This window comes from Mercenaria mercenaria, chromosome 1, assembly GCF_021730395.1.
Source record: "Mercenaria mercenaria strain notata chromosome 1, MADL_Memer_1, whole genome shotgun sequence".
NCBI lineage: Eukaryota > Metazoa > Mollusca > Bivalvia > Venerida > Veneridae > Mercenaria > Mercenaria mercenaria.
Genome location: NC_069361.1, coordinates 25,653,320 through 25,677,881, shown reverse-complemented (window position 1 = coordinate 25,677,881; position 24,562 = coordinate 25,653,320). Strand labels below are relative to the sequence as shown.

At 33.8% G+C, this 24,562-nt stretch overlaps 1 protein-coding gene across 1 annotated transcript; it reads left to right on the top strand.

Moving 5' to 3' along the window:
- Positions 1-13,871: 13,871 nt before the first annotated feature.
- On the top strand, positions 13,872-20,242 carry LOC123545714 (uncharacterized). Its single transcript, XM_045332024.2, has 3 exons — positions 13,872-14,105; positions 14,390-14,572; positions 18,259-20,242. Exons 1-3 carry the CDS (start codon positions 13,883-13,885, stop codon positions 18,513-18,515), a joined length of 663 nt encoding a protein of 220 aa, XP_045187959.2. The 5' UTR covers positions 13,872-13,882; the 3' UTR covers positions 18,516-20,242.
- The last annotated feature ends 4,320 nt before the right edge of the window (positions 20,243-24,562 follow it).

The window sequence follows — 24,562 nt, the reverse complement described above, 5'->3', positions numbered from 1 at the left end:
GAAACTTCACAGGCATGCTAAAAACTACACCAGACTGGCGGCCATGACAGATGTCAGTGGGAAATTTAAACATGAACTAGATACTTTGATGTATAGCAAAAAAGTTCATTGTTGATGGTGGTATTTTTCTGTGATATATTGACTGGGATAGTATTACTCTTCAGAAATACAGAGCTGTCAATGCTGCAATTTTGTTGTGAAATTCACAATCCATGTCCAAAGGTGCTTGTTTTACTATACAGCAAAGAAGGAGAAATTGTACTGGGCCGACACCATTATGTTCAGAAGTGTGCATGCGCATGCGCAATTAATTATGGTTACTGACTGATACATTATCTTAACACGAGAGAGAAAAACTGAGCTTATCTCCTTGATTATTTGATAAACGACATTGTGTCTGAAATCATTAGTCCTCCACCTCTGATTCATGTGGGGAAGTTGGCAGTTACTTGCGGAGAACAGGAGTTTACTGGTAAGAATCCAGGAACACTGTTTAGGTTAACTGCCCGCCGTTACATGACTGGAATACTGTTGAAAAACGGCGTTAAACCAAAATCAAACAAACAAACAAAACTGAGCTTAAGGCATTGACTTTTTTCTGTAGAACAGATTCCCAAATACTTTTTATAGAACGACCATTGGCACTTCTAAGGTAATGTATTTTAGTCAATTTTCATTGTTGTCCATTTCGTTTATAAGTTGTAGCATATTTGGGTACGATTTGCAATGGCTTCTTCCGCATTTACACTTACAGAGCAGTTTGAGAACTAGTTAACACTAAAGTTTAAAATATTAAATCTTACAATTTCATATATTTTATGGATTATTATTTGTGATACTTAAGTAACGGTATAATAAGTGGAAAGAGGATGGGAGACGTAAGAATTAATATGATTTATGTTTGTTTTACAAATTGTACATCTATTATATAAAATTTTCAAGCTCTAAAATGATGTTCTAAGTTGTAACTTCTAAGTTCCAAGTTGTTTGTTCTACCTTGTAAGTTGTAAGTTCTAACTTCTAAGTTCCATATTGTGAGTTCTAATTTGTAAGTTCTAAGATGTAAGATTAAAATGGTTCTCAAAATTTTGAAGGTCATCTTGAATTTTGAGCAATCGGCCCTTGTACAGCCATTACAATGTCCAGTTCCTGAAACTACATACAAAGTACATTTTATACATATGAAACTTTTTCTCGTGCTCAAAAGTGTAATAAAATCGGTCTGGGCTCTGGAACTACTTGCACAGATACTCCAGATTATGAACGGGACAGAACTCGAAGTTTATTTATCCTCCCCCCCCCCACCCCCCTGCGCCGCAAAAGACGAAGGAGATATTAGAAATGGTTTCCTTTCCGCGCGTCCGAAACGTTTTTGACCAGAGCACAACTCCAAAAGTACTTGACGGAACTCCTTCAAACTTCATACACTGACAGATTACATTGGGAGGAAGTGCTGTATGCAAGAACAATAACTCTAACTTGCCGATGTTTTTAATTATTTCCATTTTGTCCGGAGCATTACTTCAAAAGTACGGGACGGATTTCCGTTAAACATCATACACTGACAGAGTACATTGGGGGAAGTGAAGTATGTCAGAACAATAACTCTACCTTATCGATTTTTTAAAAATATTCCCCTATCTTTACTTTAACACTTTTGTCCGGAGCATAACGCCAAAAGTACTTAACGGATTTCCTTCAAACTTCATATACTGACAGAGTATATAAGGACCAAGTTTAGCCTTAAATTCACGTTTCACGATGAAGGATTGGCCATGTCTAACATGGCTCTTGTTTAAATACTGAGCTTAAACACAAGTGTATCATCCATTAACATATTACCAGTATGCAAAAAGTCATTAAATGTCAGGAAACAAATACATGTACATAATTATTTGAGCGTTACATAAGCAAATTTGTCGAGGGTAAATGATATGATAATATGAACCAAAATAATACGCCAGATGCGAATAAAATACTCAAGACATAAGAAAAGTATAGTTTTATTTGTTTTAAAACATTTTCTCGTGTTTGAAGAGTACAGCTTATGTACGCCATATACGTAACGCTTAAAATACTTAACAGTTTCAGAATAATTTGATTTCAGTCAATATACAAGTTTGTAAACACGGTCCACAAAATATGAACTTGCCGCCAGTTTAACTAACAATCAAACAATTTAACGACTTGCTTACTTTACCGTTCATCTTTGATATCAAATAAATTCATACGAAATACAAACTGTATCTATCAAGTGTAGCGCTTCAATGTGCAACCCTATTTGTTATATCAAAAACATTTGCATCTACCATGTCCTTAAAATCAACCAGTGAACACCTTGTCCATGCAATATTCCCCACCAAGGTTCTATACGCTGGTTAGATAGACTCTTCCCATATATAAAGCTTTTCAAACCAGCGACACTGTCTGTATGTGAAAAAATAGTTGCAGCAATACCAATTTTGCATTTTCAGTTCCTCTGTCACAACGAAGTAGCCTTGGCACAATACCTAATTCTTTAACAGTTTCTAAAAAGTATGAAGCTATTACAGATGGTGAATAATTACTCAGTGTGTATTAAGACGTCATGGCTATTGTCGAGAAAAAAAAAACACACACATAAAAATAACATTTTAATAATACTGTAAAAACATAAAAAAAGATTTTTGTAAATACTGAAAAAAAAACAACAACATAAAGTTGAGATTTTTGTTTACTACTACTGCAACTACTACTATTTTATGACAAGAAATTGAAGAAGCACGCCTGATAAATGTGCCGAGATGCAAAATGCGCTACGGTACCAGATATCTTTAAAAAGTTTGCTGTACAGGGTATTACTAAGTATAATATCTCGTAGAATTGAAATTGCAATACAGTATGATATTATAGTGATGATATTCCTCTTTGTGCCAAACTCGAGTAAATAAACATACAGTGCCTTTTTAAGAGATTTTGACCTGCATGGACTGTCATACTTAATGTCCAAGAAGGGGACCAAACATCGGTTAAAAACTGATGGAACTGTGAACAGCTGAACTAAACCAGTAAACCTGCGAAAACTCGAAAATTTTCTGAGTGCTGGAGTTTTAATGTGGAAGAAAACCCTGGGTTAGCCGAGTTTAACTGTATAGGCATGCACATCTTTTAAGTGTGGTACTGGTAGGCCTACTTCCCAGTAACGAATCCACTTGTATATATGACTGAAACCTTGTTGAAAACGGTCATTAAACTAAAAAAATAATAAAAACATTTAAAAAATGAATTTTTACCTCGTCCTTTCTCTTCTGGCCCTCACTATGTTTTCCTGTAAATTCCCGCTTTTTTAGATTTCTAACATCTAAGCTCTAAGTTCTAAGGTCTAAGTCATAACTTCTAACTTCTAATTGTTTTCGTCTAATTTCTAACTCAAAACGGCCCTATTAGGCTTCCGTAATTCTCTGCCCAACTCACTCACGACAGATATATTCTCTGCCCAACTCACTCACGACAGATATAAGGTATTTGATGTACTGGCGCCAAAACGACAACATTTCAGCGAACGTTTAACGTGTTGGTGTGTTTGAATGTATTTGTCTTATTGGTGCGCTAATTTATCGTCCTGGTATGTTAGCGCTCTTTAAATTTGCGCTAACTCGCAAGAATGAAATTACAGAAATCAGCCACCATTGTATCTTACACATTTTCTTTAAAAAAAGTCCATGGAAGTTACTTGCCTGTCATATGTATTTACTAAGTATTATCATAAATCAACGTTATCAGGCTGCAATGATCAATGTCAGATAAAATCTACCCTGTCAACCCGAAAAACAATATGTAAATCAGCAAACTAAATTGTTCAAAATTCCTTTGCTGGTCAGATTAGGATGCAATTATTGCACAGCTGCAATGAATGCATTGGCGTTCTTTTTATCCTCATTGCCATATCAGATCATCTGTTACTTGTTAATTGTTAGAAATAATTAAAAAATTAAAATTAAATTAAAATTATATGTTTCATAATAAACTCAAGTGTGTTTGGAAAGTAAAATAAGACACAATTTCTCAATTATCAAAGGTTGCATTGTCCGAATCTGCCATTTGACTTCTACTTCGAAATTAACAGTAGCTAGCACAAAACTGCTTTTAAGAAAACAATATCACATTAATGCAAAAAGATAATAGTTTCAAAGAATGCAAGAAGTTTCTGTTTTACATCTAAATGAATGCTAGTCGTATGTGTTAATACTCGTGAAAAACAATACTCAACAAAACTGAAACGCAACATTTATAGATCTTTGAATATATCTGTGTAAAGAAATCGGTGCGTACTCATTGTATCATTAGACTATAAAATGGATAGCATATTAGAGGATGACGGGAAGACTTACACTGGTTCTATAGAGGCAGGGTAATTCGACAGAAATACAACTTATGCAAGAAAAATCATAAACAGAAATAAAAAAACGTGAAAGCAGAGCGAATGAATTACATGTACTTAGCATTTCATCGAACGGCATTTTCAGTCTACCAATTATAAAAACGAGTAAAATACATGTAAAGCTAAGCACAGTATAAATGTGTACTTCTACTTAAGTAAATGTTAATTCATCTGAATATATTTAGTAAAGCTAAGTTCATTTAATGAGGATTTCCTACATTTAAAGTTTTGTCACAAAGGAAATATTTATGTTAAGGATGCACATAGGATATATTTAAAAAGCTGGTTCAACCCTGCTACTGCTAGACTGAAAAGATACTGTGCACTCAAATTTTTCTGATATACCTTCAAATTACTTCTACCGCTTCTTTTAAGAAATCGTACATGAGCAACACTATAAAACTGGTCTCTGCCACTTAAAACTTCAAAGGAAATGGGAACGTCAACGTAAAAGTGAACTTAAATGACATTTTCCGCCGTGATACAAAAGCCCTTATTCCTTTACAAAGTTACATTTGGAAATCGTTAAATCAATTCAAATATCGGAAATAAACATATGCAACACCGGACATGACGTATTTGCCATGTTCAGTTTTGACTTGACAGTTAAAAACATTTAGGATATATAGGTGATGAGGTCAAACCAGGAATAATCAATCATTATAAAAGCAAAATTCTTTAGCAGTTTGTATACGTAAAACAAGGACAAATATCAAACATAGAATGTCACGTTTCAAATACGCAGCCTCCCCAAAAAATGAAACCCACAACACGCAGATGTGCACAATTCTAATACACACTCACATACATTTTCAGCAAACACACGAGGACAAAACAAACAAATAAAGGAACACAGTGGTGCACCGCATTGGAACAGTCAGTTGCAAAAACACCAATGAGCTTAAACCGGTTTATGGTGCGCACCCAACCTCACTCTTACCCCCATCATGTTCAAAAACCACGGGACAGTGTAAATAGAAGTAATGTTGAAGAAGACGTTAAACCCGAACACACACACGCGCGCACGCGCACGCGCACACGCACACACAAAATCCCCGCCAGATGAATATCTAACACACGTAATGAAAACCAAAGTATGTCTACTTAAGAAATATGTATTCTAGCTACTCAACAACGTATTAGTCTGACCGCCTCGGTAGCCTAGTGGTAGAGCGTCCGCTTCGAGTGCGGGAGGTCGTGGGTTCGATCCCCGGCCGCGTCATACCAAAGACGTTAAAAATGGCACTAGCAGCTTCCTCGCTTGGCGCTCAGTATTAAGGGGATAGTGCTAGGACTGGTCAGCCCGGTGTCAGTATAATGTGACTGGGTGGGGTATCATGCCACGTGTCTACGGCGTGATATTCCAGTGAGGCAGCACTATAAAGTTGGGCATTGTGCTCACTACAAGCAGACACCGTCGTTCATATGACTGAAAAATTGTTGAAAAACACGTTAAACCCGAACAAACACACACACACGTATAAGCCTGGCTCGTCAAACATGTTTAAAAGGTAGAACATAAGTAAAATTGAGGATTTTCTCTTTATTATTTGTGATAATATGCTCGGCAGTTTGTCCATACATCAATATTATCACAAATAATAAAATAGACTGAGGGTGTTTCAGTGTAAAATGTTTTCCTTTTTGTTTTCGACGCAACATTTAATCCAGAAGTGTTTGACTTATGATCGGGCCGTAATGATGTAACGTCATCAAATAATCAAAATATATATGGATCAGTATTGGTCAATTTTGTCTCGTTGTATCGTGTCAATAAACGATTTTGAAAAATGCCTATTTATAGCTAGAACATAAAATGAAAAATAATCTTAATGAATATATGATTTTATAGCATGTAGACGCACTTGGTGACAATTTTTCGACGGACTCTTCATCAATCAATTATGATCAGCGTTTTCGGATTGTTGGCGAAATGCTTTGAGGGTAGCTATATACAAATCTTCTCCCATCCAGCTCATAAAATCATTTTTAAATCAAAGTATTTCAATCTGTGTGAGGACAACCAAAAACAAATCAAACTGTTTGGATTTCGGATAAGATGACCTATGTATGAAAATGACTTTAATGGTATAAAAGAAAATTAAATTCCGAATACCATGGACGACAATTTACGCAATCAAAATGCTGGTCAATAATTTATTATTTAAAGTTATTTAAGAAATAATATATCTCATCCAGTGATTTGTCGTTGAATAAATTATTGTTTGGAGTTCAGATGCGAAGGAATTATATCACGAGGGCTGCGCCCTCGTGATATAATAATACGCATCTGAACGACAAACAATGATTTATTCAAGAGCAAATCACTAAATGGGATATATTATTTCGATTCTAACACGTTACCAAGGATATTTAAGTACATCCTTGACGACATTCATTGAATATTTGCCCGTTTTCAATCGGTTTCTTTTCCAGCGCGCCGCTATGCCGTTTGACGCCATGACGTAATAATTGTAACGTCAGAACAGTGATTTGTTGTATAATAATTCACTGCTTTCTGCCTTCTTTGTTTAATAGGAAAATGAATCGGATCGTGTTAGAATATGATTTTAAAGGGTATACGTCACCGACGACCCAATAAATGAGCTTTACGTTCAATAATCTCACAAAAGTATTTTAAAATTCCTCAGTGCAGTCTGCATGTTATTGACATACACGTCTGTTTTTTTTTTGTTATAAATGATCTAATTATGTATACAAAGTCTGGCATTTTTAATCAGTTAATAAACGCATCTTTGTAAACTCAGCTTCCTTTATCAAACTTACATACTTGTCTGTAATATATATGCTAACGAATGTCATTAATCAACGTTATCAGGCTTCAATAACAAAATGTTAGATAATACAAGACATTTATTCTACCCTGTCAAACCAATCAACAACATATATATCAACAAACTCATTTGTTCGAAATTCCTTCTCTGATCTGATTAGGAAAGATAAGGCTTGATACGGTAATCAAAGCGCAGATGTAAGGAATATACGTGTAATTTTTCTGTGACATTAAAGCACGGACTATAAATGATTGTTTTATCATTGGCGCCAAATCTGATCAACGACGAAACACTTGTAAATCATTAAATTACTGCTATGCTAGAAGGCGATGTATATAAAAAGATAAAGTGTATGTCTTTATAATATCATGTATCCAAGGTTGCAACGTCTGAAACTGCCCTGCAACTTCTGTTTCGAAATAAGTAGTAGACGAATACTTTTCAGAATTAACAACACTATATAATGTATAAAGCATTCATATTATTAAGAACGAAAGAAATCATTCAAAATAGAAAATGAATTATTCGAAATTGAAAGAAACACAAAATTTGAACATATTTACTGTTTTTCACCTAGTTACTTTTTCAGAAAAAAAGAAAATAAAAACAACAACAACAAAAAAAAAAAAGCATTTCAATGCAAATGCCTTGTATGATAATTTCTCAATTGCAAATAATTCGGTCAGGGATGCCAGCATTATGACGAAATTATATCTGTTGATTTTATTCCATGCAAAAAAAAATGCAATCAAAAAGTTCAAATGAAATCTTTTATATATATATATATATATATATATATATATATATATATATATATATATATATATATATAATTTAACACGTTTGAATAACTGGTGCACACTCTTTGTGTTTAAGTTTTATTGCAAACAAAAATAATGGTGAAAGTCATGTTGTCCGTAATTTTGGTTACAAAGTATAGATATTATATTTACCCTCCCATTACAGAATTGATTCTATAGAAAGGAAATGGGAATGTCTATGTAAAATAGACACTAATGGCATATACCGTAGTGCCTCCAAAACGAATAGTTACGGACAAAGTCACCTTCGGAAATCGTTAAAATTTCTATAAACATCACAGTTTAGATTTTCCGTTTTATTCAATGATAAAACTTCAACAATTGTACAATTCTGAATTATTTATGAACAAAAAGTTTGAAAGGTATTAGACGTTTATTGCTTTACAATACTGTTTTACATAATTAAAAAACGAGTTTCTCTTGTCCTCGTTTTACGACAATAATCCCTAAATGTGTGCTGTATGATTGCGCCATTTGTACAGGACTCGATTAAATCATTGCAATCTGGCAGCGCTTTTAGGTAATGTTGTGTTTTATTTCTAAACAACCATTCGGTTTAACATTGAAACGTTGAAACGGATCCTGTTTTATTTAAAAGAAAAATGAATAAAATTAACATCAATGATCGGTTTAAACTATTTAAAATTTCTAGTTTTCTATTTCGATTCGATGCATACCATTGTATTATGATTAAAAACAAAGCTTTCAAAGTTAAAAACTATTTAGGAAAAAAAAAGTTTTATATTTGCTCCTTATAGTGAATCTTATATTTTAAGTAAAATTTCAATACCAATTAAAAGTGTTGGCATTGTTTTTATGATGACGCTTGTTGCTAACAGTTTATTTTCAGTGATTTGTTTACTGTTTTATGTGTTAAATATCCTTTTACTTTGCCGTTAGATAATTGCAATTTTAAAATGTTTTTCGGCGCAATAGGAACAAAGAAAACCGTAATATCACTGAATCTCATAAATTGTTTTGACACAACAGAACTGAAATTTATGTCGCAATGTCCAAAGATTTGTCTGAAAATTAGTTCATGCCCAGAGTTAATATTCAAAACTACAAATTAACAATTACTACTTAGTTCCTATGTAAATGCGAAATAAAAAGTTAAAAAGTAGTTTTATACTATTATTAGATGTAAACTAGCAACAGTTTGAATTTTGACTACTAACTTCAACAAATGCTGGTTACTACATGACAATTACATGCCTACACAGATCTAAATGCACATTTAATTTTAGGTGTAGCTATCTAAGCCAACTTTTGACCCCTTTAAAAAACAATAAATGTTGTAAATTTATAATTCTTCAACCAATAGGAACAATGGAACTGGACAGAAATGAATACATGCATACTTTTAATTGGCTGAAATTAATATACTGTTTCACAAAAAGTTCCGTTACATTTCAACAGAGTATTTCATATATGTATATAGTAGATACTGTCTCAAGTGCATTCATCGGAGTAGCACAAAAGATTACTGTTGACAGGAGTTATTTATATACGTAATATTGAAGTTTTATTTGAATGATGATTGGCAAATCTTGAGAATTCAAATTTTTGTAACTATTAATGTGTAGTGTAGTTGACAGTCGTGGTGAGCTCCGCTTATTTAAAATCGCTTATTTAAAATTATAATGATAAATGCAAGTGTTTCATACGAGTTTGAATCGCAAAATGCCGTCTATTTGCTGGTATATCTACTAAAAGTGTCAGAAATGCAGTATCAATTTAAAATTGCACAGATATATTCGAACTATTATGTACAATCCAACCATTTCAATACATTAAATCCCCACCAACGCCAATTTTTGTTTTAAAAAAAGATAAAAAATATTTCTTGTTTTATTTCAGCCAACTCAAATATTGTCGATAATGATTTCTTACATTCAAAGTTATTATTCTATTATAAAGTATTTTAGAGAATATCTTTGAATAGAGATTGACAATGTGTTTGCTTTTTCAGGAAGTGCCATACGTGACAAGTTTATTTCGGTCAAGCTGTAAACAAAGTTGCGGAAATTAATTATTGATTATTATTTTAGTAGAGCATAGGATACTTTTATCTACTTTTGGTGTTTGTTAGGTACAGTAATCTATTTTTATAGCGAACGTAGACTTATATAATATAAAAAAAGAAAATATACAGTCACTGTGCCGTAGAGTATATTAAATGCTCAGTATACAGTGCAACCTCTGTAGAGCAACATCCTTTGGGAGAAACAAATATTGACTGTTATGTAGAGGTTGTTGTTCTGGAGAGGCAAATTTGATAGTATATTTCAGCTTATGGAAATTTTGATGATGTTGTTATAGAGAGGTTTTTGCTTAAGAGAGGGCCACTCTGAAGAGGTTGTACTGTATGTAGATATATAGAATGTTGTTTTAAGTGTAGGAAGCTCATTATGGGTTTGTAATCGGAAATAGTAGACTCGGCTCTAGGCAGTACATGTTTTTCTCAAAAACGCTCTAATATCTGTAGTCTGTAAAATATGCAAAAAAGCGCTCTAAAAATGGGAAGGAATTTTGCGGTATTTCATGTCCTACTCATTTAAGATCTCCTACAACAATTCTGACGATTTTTTAATTGACATGTATAGAAGTTTTTGCAGTATTTGTTTCAATATTTTAAGGATACCACTTTAACATATGAGAGATCTTATGTCTATGCTACTGTTTTATACAGCAGTTGCGTTTCTTCATTAACGGTTTTGCAAATCTCTGTTTTACATGTCTTTACAACAGCTGTGTTTAAGTAACGTGTGGCAGTTGTGAAGCTTCTCCCCGTACTTGGCCTCAATGTTCTTATATTTTCTGGTCCTTTAGTAAGATATTAATTTTTGCTATAATAGAATTCCGCTGAAGCCGCTTATTTCATAACCACAATCACAACCACCGAGTCTGCTGTCACTCTGCTTGGTTGCGTTCTATGTTTTCAAAGGTTTTTTTTCACAGATTTTATTCAAAGGCTGCGAAATAGTTTGACACAATTTTGCCCTTTACTACTTGTCTTGGAAGAAAAATAATTTAAATAACGTAAGCAAAACATTTCAACTTTGCGTTTTATTTTTAGGGAAAAGATATCATATAACTTATGATTTTAAAAGTAATAGCCTATAGGACAAACGCTCTTGAATCGATTTTGGACTTCAATGAAGTACTTATACTTTCATTGTTTTTGTACAGCGAAACAAATGTTTATTGTCTTCAATGTTTAACAATATGTTCAGTATTAGGTATAAAGCTTTTAACATTTGAACTGACGGTGATTGTTTGTGTAATATTAACAGGATGAAGGAGAACTCTGAATTTTAATCAAAGGTCTGGCTTACACATTGTAAATATACAGTTTTAATTTGTGGCCGTATTAATAGATTTTCAGGTTAAGTATTTTACCACTGACACGTTATGCCAGTCTGCACAAAGATGTCAGTTACAAAATTCGAAATGAGTTTTACCTTATTATTCTGGAGTTTGTTTTTGAAATATGGTAAATAAATTTGATATATTCTCAAAATAATTAATTTTGTAATGTACAAAAGCAGAAAACGCAAACACTTAAAAATGCTTTTTAGTCATTTTTATAAGATATACATTTGTTGTCATATTTTTCTATTGTTGATATATGTATGATATTTTTCAAAATTTAAAGTTTGGTTCTATATATTTGGTACATCATTCGTAAAAATACAGAGGTCATAGACGCGAGTAATTTATTTCAGTCATTTTGATATAAAAAAGGGAAATATTAATATTAAAAACAAATCTCCTTTTACGCATACTGACATGTCAATGAAATATATCAAGAGTGTATGTTTATCAATACAATTTGTGATAGATAGATATTAATTCTAATCGCTGAAAATCTACATATTTACTTCTGTTTTTCACTCACTTTGTCATTTACAGTAGTCATTTGTTAAAAAACTTCCACATTAGCGGCTGCACGCATCTATAGTGTGTTTACCGTACATGTATTAAGGGTGTAGCTCTACTTTATAAAAATTAACACACAGTACGTACTGTTTATATCAGAAACATGTCCGTTTTATATTTCCATAGCTGTTGTAAGTAGTTCTTCATATTTCGAAATATTAATTTGGGTCTCATATATTTGATGTTTTTATTAGATAGACAAATTTCTTTGTAACAAGATAAAATTTTACATCAAATTTGCGTATGTTTCGACAAAACCATTTATGTCCAAAATCAACCAAACGCGAATGTTTTAATACAACGACTTTCGAAAAAAATAAAATACCAAAAGCATGCTTTAAAATAAATGTTAAAGGCATTGTTGAATACATCGAGCCAGTAACTGAAATAGTTATATTATCACGCGTTAATTTTACTGCTTGGTTCGAAAAGCATAAATAATGAATAAAGATACAGTCTAAGATAAGATAATTTGTAGTAAAGTCTTATACCCCAGTCACACATACGGCGCGGATAGCTACGTCTAGCTACGGACCGAAACGTAGTAATCCGTATCGATCCGTAACTCAGAGTAGTCATTCGTATTAATCCGTACCAAACCGTGGTCAAAACTTATTCAAAACTTATTCCAAACTTACAACTTTCTCCAACTTTTGAACATGCACAAAAGTTTGAGCGAATCGTAGCCATTTGAGCATGACTTTAGTCCAACTTGGCTGAAACTTATTCATCCGTAGTTAAGCATAGTTCAACGTAGTTTACCGCAGACCCGTCCGTGCGCTGGGCAAGTTGCAAGGCGCAGTAAAACGTAATTCAACGTAGTACCTCGTACCTATCCGTACTTATTCGCGTCCTGTACTGTTTTGTTTGTTTTCTGTTTCTTACCATTTTTTCCCGTACTAAGACGTACTGCTCCGTAGTTAAACACCCACAGACTAGTCCTATCCGCACCGTACCTCAACGCACGGCATATCCGTATGTGTGACTGTAGCTTTACAGAAAACAACTGAGTGCTAGCCGGGAGACTTACATTAACATGCTTTCATTGCACTGCATGGTAGGAAAATTATACGTAATAAATGACTTAGTATGCACTTATTTTACATTTTTACTACTCGAAGTTGCTTGGTATTTACAGTTTATTTTTTGGATATTGTAAGACTAAATAATTTGCATATTAAGGAAACTTTGAATCGTACTTTTAATAATTATATACTCAACAACTTCTTAAACGCCACAAGGGTTTTTTTTGTTTTGTTTTTATCTATGCCCAATTATGACAGCTTTAAATAAAAATTTGATACATTGTTTAATGATCAGTTCCGTTACATAAAACATAAAAGTAATATCAAATGTACGTATATTCTTTGAGCCATACAGATGTAATAAGGTAACCAAAAATTAAAAGTCATAAAATGAATGCAACTTGGTGCTGGTCTCTATGCAGCATGTAGTGCAATCTGCGGGATTAAGAAATTTTGTGGCCAATATCACAATGTTCAAGGGATAGAATATCTTATTCTGATATAGGATACTATTCTTCTAGTGTGCATTAATAGCTTATCAGATTTGTATTGAGAAATAGGCACGAGTTCTGCAGTTGACATTTTGCGCTACATTGGCGGTGCAATATTATTTCACGAAAACACGAGTGCATATTTCTCGATGCAAAGCTTATCATCATTTTGTTGCATATTCAGCTTTACTTATAAAATCATACTATCATATATTGTGCTCTTTTAAAATAATCATTAAACATTGTATTAAAATTTAATCCAAATCTGTCAAAATTTGACAAAGATAAAAACGAAAAACTACGCGTGGGGTAAGAAAAGTTTTTGAGTATAATAGTTGATTTACTTGTTGCTCTCTTTCCATGTTTAGCAGCCGGCAGTCTTACAATTATGCACGAGACATCAGTAACAGATAGTCATTTTCTTGACGGCCGACTTGAAGCGTTTCCATATATTGGCAGTTTGAACCGCTGTACCACAGAATGCTACTCCGAGCTGAAATGTGTGTCCGCCGCATTTTCGTCCGCAACATATAGTTGCCAGCTCTACAAGTATGATGTTGCTAACTTCACAGTGAATGCAGTCCACCAAGCCCAGACAGACTTTTATAAAGGTAAAACGTAAAGCTCAGCTTTAAACATATTTTAGAAACATGATGCCCAAACTGCAATATTAATAAAATATTTAAAAGAGCCTTTGGAAGCATCGAATGCACTCAAATAACATAATATCAGACTCGGTTTCATTGAATGTTCACGAGTAGTAATCAAATGTGCAGCACTCCTTAAGTTCGCATGGACTTTCAAAGCAATATTGATGAAGTAAAAAATAAACTGTTTTAAAGAAATATCTTTTTGTAGTTTCTCTTATGTCTAAAATAAAATTATACAATTACAGTTGTCTGCGATCAGCATGATTATACTTACATACGGTCATTAAACATATGCATGAAGATGTACGGCAAAGCGGAGACATTCAATGTTTCTCGAAGCACTTGTGACAACGATGGTGCCCATCTTCTACATTTGGACACACCCGAAATGATGGACTATCTCAAAGCAATACTGGCACATATATTTTGTGAGTTTTAAGTTTTCATTGTTTTATGTTTGGTTTTAGTGGTTTGCGACCACGTTATCCAAAAGTCATATGACGTGAGCATGATTGTGTGTTTGTTTGGGTATTTAGGGCGAGCGTGGGAAATATAGTCGCCTTCCTTCCACAAGCCAATTACGAATTCTTATCTTTCTAATGAAAATACATCTTGCTGATATCTGCTGTCGCCAAGACTGCTTTAATTTGCCAGCATTCTAAGCTAGTAATGTAATCGATTCTTTTCAGATAACACTTACCTCTTTCACGACTCTCCATTCCTTGTTTAGGGCAGTTTGAAAGATTGAACATATTTGTTTCATTTTCGAGCACTTCTCATTGAAAATGGTTAATTGTTAGTTTATGCGAAGATGAATTTTTATACAACTACAGCAGAGCGAACAGTAGTTTTCTCTCACAATATTTCTAGTCCAAAGAATTCAATTGCCAAGCTATAAACGTATCCTACCGAAGGAGTTATATATAAATGTAATACAATTTGATTAATTATTTTGCTGCAATAGCAAAAAAAATTATCTGTAGCAAAAGTAAAATAACTCGCATATTGTTTCCATTGTCTTCTATCTATCTATTTGGTTTACTGAAAATGACACATATTCCTACTCGGTGGTCTGTTGGAGGATTTTTCATATGTAATTTTGTATACGTTGACCTTGATTTTTTATCTAATGATCTCAAAAGCAACATGGGTCATCTGAAGTTTTCTGGCAAGCATCAAATGAAGTTTGAAGGTCATATACTTAAGCGTTCTCCAGAAATTGACTATAAACCATTTCAATTTCAAACTCCGACCTCAACCTTTGAGTTATTGTCACTGAATATAATAGAAGTCATCCCATGACTACATACAGTCGTCGCTGTAAGTAAAGTCATGCTCCAAATGTTTTTCGGAAAAAGTTTTACGAGTTAACATGTTGACCTTAGGCATGATTCCGTATTTGATAGATACCCTTTCTTTTGTTGTTGCGTGGAAGCTTCTTCAGTCTAGAAGTTATTTTTGCTTCAGTCTAGGCGTTATTTTTACTTTGACAGTTGTAGGTTTCATTTACAGACCACATTCTGTGAATTTCGAAAGTAGTAGGCGAAAGGTCTTTTATTATTCAGCCGAAACTATTTTCAGTCTCGTGGTTACTGAGACCTTGACCTTAACCGCCCAAAAGATGATTACAATATACCCAGATCACTATTCGAAATGAAAATTTTATTACTTTCATGAAATTTTGTAATGACCTTCCAATAATAAACTAGAGCTATCACTAAAGGTGATGAATGTACCCCCCGCATGCCACAGTACAATGCAATTTGACGCACACAAGATTGCATAATTATGTGGACTGTATGTATATAGACTGTATGTATACAGTATAGTAACAAAAAATAAAGTCCCATAACTATGCAGAATATTTATCTAAAAGAACGTAACATGCACCATGCACAACTAGGGTTGGTACTGATCACTTGTGTGAAGTTTCATTAAATTGTGTGCAAGGGTTCGGAAGATTAGGCGCACACAAGACTGCATATGCAGACTGTATGTACATAGTATGTTAACAAGAAACAAAGTCCATAACTCTGCAATTTTTGTCGTTGAAAGAACCTAACATGCCCCATGCACAACTACTGTTGTTACTGATCACTTGTGTGAAGTTTCATTAAATAGTGTCCAGTGGATGAGGAGAGATGGTGCGCACAAGATTGCGTCTATGTATATAGTATAGTAACAAAAAACAAAGTCCCATAACTCTGCAATTGTTTTTCTGAAAGAACCTAACATGCCCCATACACAACTACTGTTGTTACTGATCACTTGTGTGAAGTTTCATTAAATTGTGTCAAGTGGATGAGGAGAGATGGTGCGCACACGATTGTGTCTATGTATATAGTATAGTAACAAAAAAAACAAAGTCCCATTACTCTGTAATTTTTTTTTTCTGAAAGAACCTAACATGCCCCATGCACAACTATTGTTGTTACTGCTCACTTGTGTGAAGTTTCATTAAATTGTGTCAAGTGGATGAGGAGAGATGGTGCGCACAAGATTGTGTCTATGTATATAGTATAGTAACAAAAAACAAAGTCCCATAACTCTGCAAGTATTTTTTTGAAAGAACCTAACATGCCCCATGCACAACTACTGTTGTTACTGATCACTTGTGTGAAGTTTCATTAAATTGTGTTAAGGGGATGAGGAGAGATTGTGCGCACAAGATTGTGTCTACGGACGGACGGACAGACAGACAGACAACCTGAAACCAGTATACACCCCCCCACCCCCACTTACAACTTTGTTGTCGGGGGGTACAAAAATATCTTAAAAAGGGACTATTTCTTTAGATTTCAATATAAATCCCAGTTTTACGTTTGCATTTGATAAATAGTAGGATATTTCAACTACATGAAACAAAAGGCAAGTTTTAAAGCAGCATGTAGTTTTGGAATTAATTTATTTTCAATCTCTCTTAGTTGCGCTAGGCAAAGGGAGGTATTAATAGTTTTATTAACTTGCAGTTCTAATGAATTTTGGCAAAATGTGTAATTGTCTTCACAAATATTTGACAAATTTGATACAATAGTCAATGTGCCGAAATTCATATCACTCTTTATGCAACATATATTTATTAAATCTATAACTATGCTAAAATAACGCTACCAGGAAAGGAAAATCAAATTTTAGGAATACTTCCAGTGAAAATCTAATATGTTTAAAGATCTCAGTGGACACAAATAAACGTAAATGATTAGTTACAAATCAAATATCAAAACGTTGACCAAAATCTGTTTAGCCCACCCGATTAGCTCAGTAGGTAGAGCGTCGGTCTACGGATCGCGGGGTCGCGAGTTCGATCTTCGGGCGGGGCGTATGTTCTCTGTGACTATTTGATAAACGACATTGTGTTTGAAATCATTAGTCCTCCACCTCCGATTCTTGTGAGGAAGTTGGCAGTTACTTGCAGAGAACAGGTTTGTACTGGTACAGAATCCAGGAACGCTGGTTAGGTTAACTGCCCGCCGTTACATGACTGAAATACTGTTGAAAAACGGCGTTAAACCTAAAACAAACAAACAAACAAAACTAAAATCTGTTTAACCACCTTTAACATCACTTTTAGGGAAAAGTAGAATGACATTTCTTCATACTTTCTTCATCTGTGCCAGCTTTCAGTAGAAATATTTTACCTTTGAAGCCATGACAGGGTGTGCCTTCAACGAATGACGGATTGACGAACGTACAGACTAATTCACAAAATGAGATAACAAGCCATTTTAGCTCAGGTGCTGTGGGGTTAAAAGAGGCCCGGCCCCAGGTGTCCAAATGTTAACATAGACTTAGATATAGATTAAAAAACATATTCTTGTCTGAAAGTTTAAGGACTAGGCCTTTGCTATTTGGTATGTAGCATTGCCTAGTGGATATCTAACAAGATTGTTCAAATTATGCCCCTGGGGTGAAATGAGTTATATAGAAAAAATTACTTCAAAAAATATCAGATAATACATCCTTGAATGTTAAATTATAATTAACTGATGACCCCAAGTGAGGCAATATAGTAATACAAGGAAATTTATTACCATTTTTTGAAAGTCTGATTGTATTAAATGAAACAAATCCAATCGATTATAATTTTGTTCAAATGATTGTTCTTTAAATTTAGTTGGCGAATATCAGTACTATTTGGGTGGATACGGACTGGAAAACAGTACAGAGTACAGATGGTTTGATGTAGGTCACGGAACAGATATTCCAATTACCGAAGGCAACGGGGGAGAGTTTTGGGGCCAGAATGGAACAGATCATTGTGTGAGCACTGGTGGATGCTGCCTATCTCTACAATCAGACGGACAGAATACACAGCTGGCTTCTGTTGACTGTACAGATGAACTCATGTTTATCTGCACAATAGATATGTAAACTTACCTTTTGACAAAGATCTCGCGTTATCCAAGCATAAACGAATAGGGTGGGTCTTTCTGATATTGTTTGTAGAGTAACCTTGTCAACAAAAAAATATTTTATGTTATTAACACCTGAAGCGTCAGTCAACTAGCTTAACATATTTTAAGCTCTGTCATATCAGTAGATTCACATAGCAGTACTTCATTGTTTACATGAAGAACTGAAACTCAATAGCTCTTACATACTAACCTACCATCAACAGATTTTCGAAAGGATCTTCCTGCAGATTTTATTCACTATCACAATTGTTACATTTATGTGCAGTGTGGAGGCCGTAAATAATGCCCGCATACTTTTTCTTAATGTTATATTTTCTGGTTCTTTGGAACTTGTAGTATATATATTACAAAAACGTTTTTAAAAGCCGGTGCTTGAGGTCTTTAAGGATTGCACATTACATTTCTCCACCTGAACAGACCCAAACCAAGTCTGATAATATTTTGCTTGGTTGTGCTCTCTCAATTTCATCCTTTATATGAACTTTTTTAAATATGTGATTATCTTTGCCAAAATGGTTACTTCGCAGTTCTTGAGTATTATTCAAGATGTGAATTTGCTTTCCGTTTCTCTGTCAATTTTCAAACGGAAAAAATGGATATGCAATTTTTTTCATGATTGTGTTTTGTTTTTTAATTTGATAATTGATAATCTTACTTACCTTCAGAAGCTCGAAAGAAATATGTTTAATATAGTAAAGGGCTTGTCACCCCCATCTAAGGCGGAGGGTATTGTTTTGGCGTTGTTCATCCGGATGTTCGCTCATCCCTCCGTTCGAAATTAAAAATGGATTATAGATTAGAGAGTATTTTATGCTAGATTCACCAAACCTCATATAATTATTGATTAGCATATGACCGTTGTTTACATGGTCCGAGAGCTCACGGACTTTTATTGCAAGAATTGAGGCCAGGCCAAAAGAAGTTTATACTTTTTTGGAAACAACATTTCATATCCTCCATGAAAACCCACTTCTTAAGTGTCAAAGCCGTGCCTATCTATATATTTTGTTCAGTTATGTTTGTTATAGGGGAGGCAAAACTCACTTGTAAAAATATTAGGGGGTAGGGTAAAGTTTACGTCTACTAGTTTTTTACTGTTTGATTACAGTAACTATCTGATTGTCATTAATGTAAATATGATAAAAATGACAGCAATAAGAAATTCATCAAAAAGGAATGAAGGGCAAACTGGATATTCAAGGTCAAAGGTCAAACTTATGTAAAAATCACAAAATTGGCATATTTGAAATTTATTTTTATTCTTAAGAAATAGTTTGTTATCATAAGTCACCCATCTTTATTAAGGCAATGTGTATATATCAGCCAAAATCAGAAATGCAACTTTTATTTGAAAAGGTCAAGGTAAACCCTGATAATTGAAGGTCAAAGTTCATTTTCATGCAAAAATGTGAAAAATATTACCTTAACTTTTTCTAATCTGTTTAATTTGTCTTTACATTATTAGTCACTGAAGTTAATTTGTTTTAATGTTAGTATATCAGGCAAAGTCAGCAGTGCAGATGTTACCCCAAAATTGCCAAGAGTAAAGCTAATATCGAAGGTCAAAGGTCAAATTTGTGTGAACAATTATTGTGCAGTCCTTTTCCTGAATTCAATGTATATATCAGTATACGGACAATTTTTTATAGAGTAATATACATGATTCATATGTTGTTAAATTTTCATGTGCAATTAACCATTCTTTCTATGATTTTGTGTTATTTGATTTTTTTTCCTCAAAGCGTTAAACCAAGTCTGCATAATCTATATTATGATTTATATATATATATATGTAAGGATATGAGATTTTGGGTCCAAATGCGATTTTGGTCGAAAATGGGGTTTTCAGCTAATCTGACAGATTATCATGTTCCAAGTAAAAATTTCTATTTGACATCAGAAATCAGCCGTTGTTATGGAGAAATTACCGCTTTTCGGACACCATATTTTCGTCTAGCTGTATCAAAATAGAGGCAGAATATCTTAATGCAGACTCCATCTTAAAATGATATGAAGACAAAATACATTATGAAAAAACAAAAACATTACAGTTAATGAAAATCTTTAAACATCTTCTCAGAAACTGTTATCCGGATATCAAAAATATTTGGTAGAAATGATCTCTAAGTGATTTTCTATCAAAATTGCGTAAGCCATTTTATTTCGTTAAAAACATGGACGCCAGGGTGCGGGGCTTATTTTCGCTACATGACTAGATTGTAAATTTCAAAACTCTTCTCCTCTGAAACCTGAAGACCCAATGCTTAGATATTTGGTATGTGGCATTGTCTAGTGGACTTTAACCAATATTGTTCAAGTTATGATCCCATGTAAAATATTGGTCCTACCCCGTTGTCCCTTAAATTTACATAGAGTTCTATAGGAAAAAAATGTTCGTATCTGAATCCGAAAGGCACAGAGAGCTTAGATATTTTACATGTGGCATTGTCTAATAGTCCTTTAATAAGATTGTTCAAATCACAACCCCGGGTCCATTTAAAGCCCCGCCCCGTGGTCGCTTAGATTTTATATGAATTATATAGGAAAACATACTTCAAAAATGATTTGATCATATTTCCTAGACTGTTTAATTATAATTACCCGATGACCAAAAGTAATCAGGGGTCACTTGACTGTGACCTTGACCTACGTTCTTGTTTTTTAATATACAGCCTTGAAATTTTGACGATATATACAGTTTTGCACACCTATCGTAAAACTTACTTTCAGTGACCATGAATGCGACCTACCGACCTTCTTTCTTAATATTTAAGTATCAGTTTGACAAACATTTGAAACATGTAGCTCAAATTACTCAGGTGAGCGATCTAGGGTCAGCATGACCCTCTTCTTGTTTGTTGTATTGTTATTGAACGAAATTTTCAATGTTTATCGTTGTCAAAGTGGAACTTAGTTATGTTTTTATACACGCCATTTATAATTATAGAACTGTGTCCGGTCATGCATATTAATAAAAGTTGTCCAGCAACATACATACAAAGGGTACAATACGGATTTTTTTCTGACTGTGCAAATAACAGAATTTATAAAGGTATATAATAGAAACGGATACAAACAATAACATCAATAATGAAAATATGTTTTATTGAACTTTGATAAAAGTCAAACATGAAAAATATATTTCTCATCATATTTGTCCATCATCCCACAGCAAATTAGAGCCTACGTGCTTAATAATAGATTAGATCCACGAGTTCTTCAAGAGAACTTTGACAGCGAAAAAATTCTTAAAAACACCTGTCTACAATACAGTTTTCCGAATAAAAAAAACTGGATCAAACGCCTGCACTTTCAACCCTAAAATAGCTGCAATATCCCGGACAAAAAGTAAAGAATTGGTTAACATTAATATCGCAAACCAAAGAATAGCTGAATATGTAAACAAATTAAAGTGAAATATACAAGAAAATATCTTATCAAATTCGGATTCCTGGTACTCAAAGATAATTATACTGCTTTCTTTTCTTTTGAGGCCCCCACTCAAGGGTGACCTCGTTTATTTACCCCGTCATAGGCAGTGTAGGGGTCGAGGCGTACCCACTAACAGCCTTACAATGACAATATTAAAACACATATAATCTTATAAACACAGTAGTCAATATGAAATTTAAAAAAGGAAACTTCTATTTCTTATTTAATATCTTATTAACAATGATTATGATCATGATCCAGGTGATTACAAGCGTTTTATATGCCCGTTGTCACAATATTTTATCGAAACGAAATATTAAGGCATGTTTGAGGCACGCCTGAACAATATACCGCTTTCTTTCATGCAAAACAAAATAAGCTTAACTTTTACGTGGTCTCTAGCATAAGAAATTTGTTGGCAAGCTTTGACAGAGAACACAAGCATCACAATTACCGCTGTTCGATTATGTCCAGCGAAGAACGTGAATTTAGCCTTTCACGCGATAAATTTTCTGCAATATTAAAAAAAAACTGATGAAAGAAAGAGAATAAACCAAACGCTAGCGGATACTGAACTTAACAAGTCATGAAAAGAGTTATTATGGTTGACAAACCTCCAGAATCTCTACAAAATACTTTCTGCTTTCAACAGATGTGGACATCTTGTGCTATAAAGTATAACTGAAAAATACAATGTTCTGTATGTGTTATTCCTATTTTTAAATCCAACTGATCCGCTCTTAATAAACATGCTCACTTATCCCTCAGTCACGTCAATCATGTTATATCAGCTTAAAACCAACATAAAAAGACCATAGCAGATCAGAGATGATTTCGCTCCATAAGTGTACCATTCATCAACTGATTTTGATGTTACACATGTTCCTATTGATGAGATTATATATCACATATAACTCACAGACTATAGCTATAGGTCGTGGCCACTCTTTACGGTTAAGAGGGTTTGTTCTGTGTCTACATGACAACTCTGCCGTCCGTCCATCGAGGAATTTTGGGATTAAATGGCATAAATGGATCTCATAATGAATTGATATGTCATGCATAACACCTGACGCATAGCTGAAAGAACACGGTTACATTAGAGGGCAAATATTAGCGCAGCATGTCAGATATCAGATAATTACGCAATGCCACCGATGCAGATGAGATAATCATGCAGTAGGGGACACGTTTTACCTATTTCTCGATTGTTTTGTGTGCAAAATTATAAGACCATATGCAACTTGAAATACAATGCATATTTGAAACAACAGTTAACCAAGATTTTTAAGAAGTCATAGACTATACGGCAATCGATCAGGCACAGCTTCCAATTCTTGCATTTGGGAAACTTAATTGGTCCCTCAACAAAATAAGTCAACTTGAAAAATATGTGTGATATTTTTAGTCAAACAGGACAAAAAAAATACGTTTTCAGAAAACTGAAGTGTTTATTATTATTATTTTACAAAAAATGGTAATGAACTTTTTTCGGTACAAGTAGTTCTTATTCACATGATTTCTGCCTCATCACCCTGTGAAAAAGTTCGCGGTAATATGCTGATCCTACACGCTTGCTCTTGTTTGTTATTCATATAAGGTGTCTGTCGGCAGAATTAAATTTTCGCATGTATTGTACTTATAATCACTGTTATACTGCTCAGAAAAACACGAATCACACAGCGTATATAAGAAGAATGCCAGTGTTTTCTTTGAAATCCTATGTTCCGTTGTGATTTCTTTATCATGTTATCTATCCCATTCGTAACATGAATGCTCGCGTAACAGACACAAAATGTAATTCAAGTTGTCTGAGAAAAAGTGCATGCAACTGTAACACAATCTGATTTGTCAAGGAAACGCAATTATGTAAATTCTCTGAACTATATCAACGGATCAACACAGTCTAAGGAAAAGGAAATTACGTGACAGCTTGTAATACATTTAGATAAAGACATTATCGTAAAATTAAGTTAGAAAGATTGGTGACGAAAATGTCAGTATAAACAAAATTATCCAGTGTGTCGGCTGAAGACTGAGTATTTTCCTGAAATAGAGAAATTCAGATTTAATTCGTCTTATCAAGATTAAGCTAAATAAAACAACTTTGCAAAACATTACTCGCGGCTTGTCTGCCTTTCTTAATTAAATCGTTTTAGGTAGCACTATCGCCCTCTTAAAGGAAAGCTGCCTTCTCATGACAGTGCTATGTAAGTAAGCATTTCATAAGTCTAGAGTAAATGATATGTAACAGTTTTCTTTCAGAACATTGTCTATTTTGTTCATAACAAATTTCAGAACAGTGTAAGACTTCGAAAGCATCAGCTGATTTGTACAGCAAAAATTGTCTTTAAAAGTAGTTCTAAACGTTCGAAAGGTAGGGTTATTTGCTTGACTTTTTGCATTACTGATCCGAAACTTTGAAAACGAGCATTTATGGGAAATTCACAACTTTATAAACATTTTCGCGATTAGAATTGTTTTTACAATGTAGATTTCAGTGTATTTTCTCACATACGTAAATAATAATAGCCTATAAAATGGTGTAATAAAATGTATATGTCCGTTAGC

Coding starts and splice junctions, on each gene's coding strand:
- LOC123545714 (XM_045332024.2), top strand. CDS start 13,883: ATGCACGAGACATCAGTAACAGATAGTCATTTTCTTGACGGCCGACTT. Junction 14,106..14,389: donor CCAGACAGACTTTTATAAAG/GTAAAACGTAAA, acceptor ATACAATTACAG/TTGTCTGCGATCAGCATGAT. Junction 14,573..18,258: donor AATACTGGCACATATATTTT/GTGAGTTTTAAG, acceptor CTTTAAATTTAG/TTGGCGAATATCAGTACTAT.